Source organism: Dryas octopetala, chromosome 9 (assembly GCF_963921425.1).
Source record: "Dryas octopetala chromosome 9, drDryOcto1.1, whole genome shotgun sequence".
NCBI lineage: Eukaryota > Viridiplantae > Streptophyta > Magnoliopsida > Rosales > Rosaceae > Dryas > Dryas octopetala.
The window spans coordinates 16,438,305-16,446,808 of record NC_141374.1 but is presented as its reverse complement, the minus strand read 5'-3'; the positions used below and the strand labels follow the sequence as shown (position 1 = coordinate 16,446,808).

Here is an 8,504-nt window from a genome sequence, read left to right as displayed (position 1 = left end):
CTTCACCCTTTTCTGACCGCCTTTACTCTGTCTCTTTCTCTCTGTCTCTGCCAGTACAATCTTTTTCTTCACTTGGATTGGAATTTTGGACAGGAGAATAACTTCCGGATGCCAGGTCAGCAATTTAACTTGGTATCACAACCCAATAAATTACTAACTTAATTAATTTTAATTGGTATGATCAAAAGAAGAGTAATAGTGTCTCATTTTCATTGAATTGTGTTCCGGATCAAATTGCTGACTTGGCATTTTCGTGACAGAGAAATTCTTTTCTTGGACCGGTATCTGTATTTCCTTTTTGTTGCTGTTAATCTTATATTAATTTTTGCCACCAGAAAAATCTTGTATTAAATTTCTGTTATAATTAAATTTTTTAGGGTAAATCATTAAAAAGTAGGGTATAATTTCTTTGGATTGTAGTATGGTACCAACTTGTATGTGATATAAGATTATTATAGTATGTGGATAATTTTCACCATTAAAGTGAATGTAATAAGCTTTCAATTTTATTTTTATTTTTTACTTTATATGTGAGTTTTTGAATTAACAAGTGATAAGGGTGGATGGATTATTAAATTAGAACTGAGGTATAATTGTAACCCTTTAAGATAAGATAAATGATAAATCTCATATGTCATTTTCCATCTGACATTGACAGCACAAATTTTGTTTGTTGGGACTCTATCTCTATTATGCATTGGAGTGGGTGATCTGTAAAGTCTTCTTTGCGCAAGACAAGAAATAAACAAAACAAACAAATAAAATAGGGACATAAACAAATAAGAACAAAAGCTAATATTTTAAAGGTAATTAATGCTCTCTTAACATATAGTTTCTTATGCCTTGTAGTCGAATTATTAATCAGGTGGATTTAGATTAATTTTTTATGTGATTCTTTTGGAGTGATTTTTTATGTGGCTTAATTTTGATAACCTAACAATATGATATACTAGTACTAGACTGTTTTACAATAATATTATTCGTCATATCAAATTTTCAAACATTGGATGTATAGAAAAACAAAAAATTAGATAATTGCTATAAAATAGAGAAAAAAAAATAAGAGTATAAGAGATAAATTATTGTGTGTGACCATAATTATTACTTGTGTGTTTAATTATAATTCTTGCCATACTCTTTTTTTTTTATATAAGAATAAATATTCGAATTTTAGGTATTTTTTAATAAGATTGGGAGAATATCTTAGACAAATAGTTAGTTGAAATTCTTTTCTTAAAACTAGCTACAGTATAGTGTGGTTTTCTATATGAACCATGCGAATGCCTTTTCAAATCATCAAAGAAAACCACACTATAGCTAGTTTTAAGAATCTTTGTCTTTTGATAGGTGATTAATTTTCTACTTCGTTTATTGAGATCACGCTTGCATCACAAATACTATAAATTTTAACCTTTCACATTTTTTATAGCAATTTAACCTTTCACATTAGTGATTAGAGTGTGTCTAATAATCTATTTTCTTTTCATTAAACATTTTCCTTTTCATGACTGGAATAGCAAACCAAAAGTATGAGAAATAATATATGTATATATTTTTTAATTTGTTCGATAATAAACTACAAGAGTGGATTAGGTTCTTCATAGAATAGTGGTGGGCTCATAAGTTATAACTAAACAATAAAAAAAAAAAAAAAAAGCTAACAGCTTGCTCTAAAAGACAACTCAAAGTAGGTCTTTTGTTTTTGTTTCTTTTTCTTTTTCAAACTCTGCCACAGGCCCACAACAACTGAACAAAGTTGCAAGAATAAGTTTAGTGGTGGTCGAGTCATAACCCATCAATAGGTACACTATTCCTGTAAAGAGAAGATTACAAATTCAAATGTCATTTCCTCAAAATCATATCATATAGAAATGATTAAACCAATGCTATGTGGGATGAGGAGACCACATTTTGTATAGCTAATAAATTTCCTCCATATGCCTTTTTTAGTATATTTCTTTTTATAAGGAAATGTTTTTTTTTTTATGATAAATTGAAAAACAGGTGTACCACTTCAATTAGTTGAACAAAATTACAAAACAAGTTATAATATTGCAATCATTAATTATATTAATTGTGCGGCTAGGGACCAGCCAGCGGAGTTCATGATTTGGGTGGGAAATGTAGATATTTGATGTGTGGATGAGAATGTGCTTTTATCCAATTGCTAAAAGAATATTCCAAAACTCAAAAAAGGAAAAGAACAAGAAAAGAAAACAAGGTTATATATTTGATACATGAAAAAAAGTTTCTAATTATGTGTTTAGTGCGTATGAGATTAGACAATTATCCAATTCAATTGTAATAGTTCAGCTAGTCATTAGCAAAAAAATTAACTATGTTTCTAGATAGTATTATTGATAATATTAATTATAGTACGTAATGTTTAAATTGAGTTGTTAACTTGTTATAGCCTCTAATTACTTGGACTATATATTTTTTGACTTCATTAAAATAATTCAGTCAAGTTGAACATCTTGTTTCAACTTTCAAGGTATATTCACGTTTATTCTTATACATTATTCCAGGCTTTCCAGCCATCAAAAAAGAATTAAAAAAAAAACAAAGCAATTAAGGGAAAAAGACACATATACGGTCCCCCAATTTTTATTTTTTTGTTTAGACTGATATATGATCCCCAATTGCTCTAGCTAGCTTTGATCAGCAGCTAAAGATTATGCTTTGCCGGCACCATCACATATGTTGATGTTGTGCGTCCCCCACCCCTTTATGCCCAAATTGTAGGATTAATTAATTTTGTTGCATTTTTCACCTGTATACATCCAACTTGATTTTATTTGTGCCATTATAATCAATGAGTAAAATTACAATTTCAAGAAAACTTTTGATGAAAATTTCGACGAAAATTTTTGTAGAAATTTTAGTAAATTTTGAATGAAACTTGACCATATACTTATTTGACATATTATTTACTACATTGATAAAAAACATTAAAGAAACTAAATTATATAGTATGTTTCATGTGATATAAGGTGATATAATGCGCGCTGGAGACAAATACTGTTTAAAAAATGAGTAACTATTTAATAATTATATAAATAACACCTCAAATTTATTTATATTACAATAATTATATTAAATTATTTATATGAATTAGACATGGCAAAATTATATACAATATGATATCACATGAATAAATACAAAAAATTAATAATGGGATCAAACCTTCTCGAATTGAGTCCATGTAATAAGGATTTTTTCTTTTTTTATTCAGGGGAGAGGGACCATGACTAGAGTCTAGAGCCAAAGAGATGATTTAATGGATGGGGTTTTAGTTAATGAAAACATGAATTAAATCATATCTCAAAATATTCAACTACACCATTTAATTTTCAGACCCACATTTTCAGGACGATTGAGATTTTTTTACTACAAGGAAATGAGATTCTCCCAACGTGTCTTTTGGAGTTTGGCTGGTCCAAAATTGACCCTTTCTTTTTTTTATGTCTGTATGAGTGTATGACAGTATGAGTGCATTCACAAACTTTGTTTATTAACTCATTTAGGCTAAGTCTAGAAGTCTAGAACTGATTCATAACCAACTGTACAATTGATCATAATTAAATTAAGATTGCTGATGATGGTATGAATATCTAAATACGAATAAAGGTACCCAATGGCAATGCTAATTTTAATCATTTATTATTACTCACTGTAGCATTTCTAAATCCGTAGCATTTTTAAATTTAAGCGTGAATGAAATTACATAAACTTTTAGATTTATATTACACGGTTAACATTGAAACAAATAAAATCAGAAAAAGCGTAGAATTATTCAAATCCGAAGGTAATCTTCATTTCAATACTGGCCTAATTGTAGATAAAATTTTGATGATAATTTTCTATTAAATTTGAGCATATGCCATATATTTTTTAACTTTATTTGTTTTGTCATTTAGTATTGTCAAGTGACATAAATAACAATACATAAGTTGCTAACTGCTAAGTAGGTTGATTTGCCATAAAGGAAACAATCTCACCTGAGTTTTTGTTTGTTGTTTACAGAGAGTTGCATGCATGGGGAATATATATGAATGGGTTTTGTAGACGTGGTTTTGTTATTTGCATTTGGCAGGGAATCAATACTAGCCAGCCTAATAGATAAATAGTCCCATGCTAAATGAAGCCAGCCATGTATAAACAGTCCCATGCCAAATGAAGGCAGCCAATACAGTAAATAACAAAAAGAAAACTAGCACTACTACTTCTTAAGTTCTTAGGGGGGGATTAAATTGATTAATTGTTACGTCCCTATTAATAATAATGTCAAGGACACTAGTGCTTGTGTCTGTTTGACTCTACTTATTTGTAACCTCATTGCTGCGTCTTTGTCCCGTGACTTGTGACCTCATCATATCAATTTTTTTATTAGAGAACTAAATCTTCAATTATTGTCAATATAATTTGGGTCAAAATGGTATAGTCAAATCATTTGAATTCATATAATTACAAATATTCTTGTTTTTCCAATTTCATATCTTTATTCTCTCTCTGTCTTTTTTTGATTTCTTCTTGACATAAGCAAGTGGAAGTGAGAAGGCAGAGACATTTCTTTGCAATGATCCATTGGTCTGAGTCCATTAAACCTTTTCTTTTGGTCTGAACCCATTAAGCTTTTAGGTCTTCGTAAAATGCTTGTAGTATTCATCATGGGCCTGTGCCTTCTTCCCATTGGTACTCTGATTGGGAAAATGGGATGACAAGCACCAAAATGAATCATTGCTTTACTGTAGCATCTCCAAGGAAGGTAGTAATCAATGGCCCAAACTTTATTTGTATACTTGATTTTTTTTTTTTTTTTTTTTAAGATTATTCATGAGCTGATTGTGGATTACATTAATGTTTTTAACTATTGGCCAAAAAAAGAGAGAATGTTTTTAACTAAGAAATTGGACTTCGACGAGGTCCGACTGTTCAGACAAAAGAAACTACAGAATAAATCACCAATGATTCTCTTCTAGTGAATGTGGGGAAAATGATATTACATAGGATCAAGAATAAAATACAAATATTTGGGTTCAAATAAACCAAGTCTTAACAGAAGAAAAAGCCACAATAATCAATTAAATAAAAAATAAATAAACTCGTTACCCATAACCATAAAAAGTATTCAAATGATTTGTAGGTTTGAGTTAGGCGGCATTTGATTCATGAGAAGAATAGAATAGAAGAGAAGAAAAAATGTATTTACAAGTGACACACATGCTCAACACATTGATATTCTACAACTTATATTGATTTTTTTTTTTCTTTCAATAGTTGGCAGGGGCCAGGGCCCCTCTAGTCCCTTCTATGTTCTGCCCCTGGTCCATAGTTAGCAATCATAATGAAACTCCTCCCAGAACTCTTTTCAGATCAGTTTTCTGTTCTGCAGTAAGTCTCGAAGGGTACTTGACATCAAACTTGATTCTCAAATTTCCCCTTTTCCCAGGTTCTTTTGAGATTGGCATCCCCTCGTTTGGTACAACCATCTCAGCTCCTGGTTTGATGATATCGGTTAATGGGATCATGAGATTCCTTCCGTCCAGCGTGGTTAGATCAAAAGTCTTGCCAGTGAGTGCCTCCAGCAGTGTTATCTCCTGGTTGACCACCAGATCATTACCATCCCTCTTATAGAGTGCATGTGGTTTCTCATCTACTACAAAAATTAGATCTGCCGGAATGACACCAGGCTCCTGGTTACCCTTCTCAGGGAAGGTTATCTTTGTGCCCTTCTTCCAACCAGGTCTGATCTCGATGGTCAATATCTCCTCCACAGTCCGAACCTTACTGCAAGAGGATCACTCATGCATCAGGCCAAAGTTAACAAAATATTTATTGAGAATCTACAAGACTCTTTCAGACCTTTAACGGGAAAACAGAAAGAATACACAAACAAACGCCTTGACCACATTTACCCATTTCATAATAAGTAATAGCTACAAAATTTATCTACTTTTATGTATTGGCTCAAAGGCTGTGAATGAGAAAGAGAAGAGAAAGTTGAGAAACCCAAGAAACTTACCCAAGAAACCAGTAAAGGTCAAATGAAATGTATTTATTCTTCTTTTGATTGTGGAAAGTGAGATTACTAAGAAACTAGTGGCATGTTAGAAATACTTCTTGCCACAAAGGCAACCACAAATGGCTGCCCATAAACAGCAAAACAAAAAGGTTCCACATTACAAACTTTTCTTCTCTTACTACATTACAGAAGTGCAAAGTGATGCTTATAAAAACACGAATAACATTTTGATCTTGCCCCGAAGGGCAACACCTTCGGGCTGATTTGTATCTTTGTGGCCTAAAGGCCAAAGAATACATAAGCAACAAAATCATGTATGTGAATTTCCTTCAATAACTGCAGAATCAAGATTATTACTGATACAGTTATACAAAGTCACAGATGGTAGATGCTCAAAACATCTAACTAGATAAGCAAACCCAGGTAGCTCCTGATCTTGCAAATCAAATAATCAGTAACAAATAAAAGTAGAAAACAAAAGATTGAATCAAGAATGCGGCAACAGATGTAAACATTCAAAAACAAGGCTGAATTCATACCATAATCCACAAACAGGCAATATAGAATAGAAAATACACTGGCCTTGGAATGAATTGTACCTCTCCCCCCCTAGGAAAAGCCTTGGGTGGGTTCAATTCATGGGAAGTGAGAGATTCGAGGAGGAGAAATGCTACCCATAACTATTAGCCTACCATAGAGCATAGACCCTATTTTACAAGGTTAAACAACAACTTCTTGCCTTCATTAGCGCTTTCAAAATGGTTGCTTTTAAACAACAACCACCCTAATTATTATTTTTTTTCTGTTTTTTCTTTTATTTACTATGTGTAAAGAGCATTCTAACCCTTGTAATCTCAGGTGGCTCCAACTCATATGTAAACCAGCAGGACCAACTCTACTCAGAAACCACACAAACTTTATAATCCATCCCAAACCTGCCCCTCAAAGCTGAGAAAGATGAGCAACCAACCACGTTGACAGAGCCAAATCTTAAACACTAAACAGTATGGACTTGAGTTTATCATATTGCATCCCCTAGGCATGAACCAAGTGAGTGTGCATCCTTTTCCAAAACACCCACCAATCACAAACACAGTTGCTTCATGAGACTAGTTTATCTATCTTATTATAGCGCCTATGCATGGACTTGTGTTTCCTGTACTAATTTTCTCCTACTATAAAACATAGTATACATAAGTCCTGCCCATCTGACATCCACCCTCGAAAAAACCAACTCAATTCTCAGGAGTGCATCAATGTACTTGAGCAACAGGTTTCAATTTGTGCAAACTTGTGCATACTAAATTTCATTTAATGGGTGCCTTTATATGACTATCTGTGGCATCAAATTCCTCTTTGCTAACAAACAAGCATATTTCACTGCTGCTATTCTGTCACTGAACCTTCAAAACATTTCACACAGTCTGGTAGTAGAAGAAGCATCAAGCATGCATCTAAATATACAAATATTAAGCTGAGCTTAATGGGGCAGAACATCATTTTGGCTAAACTTTAAAAAGTCAAGTGCTTGACGAACAAAACCCACTTTAGATTCATCAAATTCAACTCAAAAGAAAGAAAAGACGAACCAACCAAAACTTGGCATTACAACAACAACAATAGCATAAACCCTAAACAATGCTAATAAGTCTAAACTATAATGCTAATGAATGAATTATCAGAACGAACTGGAAGAATGAAGATTAGGAAATTACCCAGCACCAACAGCATCGTAGATATTCCTGGAAATCTTCATCTTCTTCTTGACCCCTTTATAAAGCTCCTCCAAGCTGCAAGGCAATGCATTCTCCACGGCATTGGCCTTCCTGCCGGGCCCAGGCCCAGTACTGGGCCCAGAAAACTCGGGCCCACCAGCCCCATTCGACGTCCTGAAAAACCCCTCCCTATCCCTGTACCTCCCTCCGGCACCAGCAGCACCACTACTCCCAGCAGCCCCACTATCCGATCCGAAAATCTCGGCGTAAATATCGTCGGCGTCCCGAGGACTGAACCGAAACGACGCCGCAGCGTTGGGGTTGTGGCGGTGGTTATAGTAATGGGGGTGGTGGTGGGCGGAGGAGCGGGAGGAGGAGGGAGGCGGGAATTGGCCGGACTTGAGAGCCTCCTCGCCGTAGAGATCGTAGATCTGGCGCTTGGCGGGGTCGGAGAGTACGTCGTAGGCCTCGGAGATTTGCTTGAACTTGGACTCGGCCTCGGGTCGCTTCCCGGCCGGGTTCTTATCCGGGTGCCAAATCATCGCCAGCCGCTTGTACGCCTTCTTCAGGTCGTCCTCGCTGGCGTTCCGATTCACCTTCAGTATGTTGTAATAATCCACCCCCATCGCCTTCTCCTTCCAAGCTTTTGCTTCTTCTTCTTCTTCTTCGTCTTTTCTGCTTCTTCTTCTTCTTCTTTTTGGAGATGGAAGTTTCGTTTTTTGTCCTTTTCGTTGTTGCGTTTCGGTTATGAAAGGGGGAGGACC

General features: G+C 34.4%; 1 protein-coding gene across 1 annotated transcript; it reads right to left on the bottom strand.

The window, feature by feature from the left end:
- Nucleotides 1–5,055: 5,055 nt before the first annotated feature.
- LOC147274885 (DNAJ heat shock family protein) lies at nucleotides 5,056–8,504 on the bottom strand. Its single transcript, XM_086257170.1, has 2 exons — nucleotides 7,741–8,504; nucleotides 5,056–5,790 (listed from the first exon to the last, which is right to left on the bottom strand). Exons 1-2 carry the CDS (start codon nucleotides 8,364–8,366, stop codon nucleotides 5,343–5,345), a joined length of 1,074 nt encoding a protein of 357 aa, XP_086113296.1. The 5' UTR covers nucleotides 8,367–8,504; the 3' UTR covers nucleotides 5,056–5,342.

Bases quoted from the DNA above. Each gene is read 5' to 3' on its own strand.
- LOC147274885 (XM_086257170.1), bottom strand. From the start codon at position 8,366: ATGGGGGTGGATTATTACAACATACTGAAGGTGAATCGGAACGCCAGC. The intron at 5,791-7,740 runs GTAATTTCCTAA...ATCCTCTTGCAG, and splicing joins TACGATGCTGTTGGTGCTGG to TAAGGTTCGGACTGTGGAGG.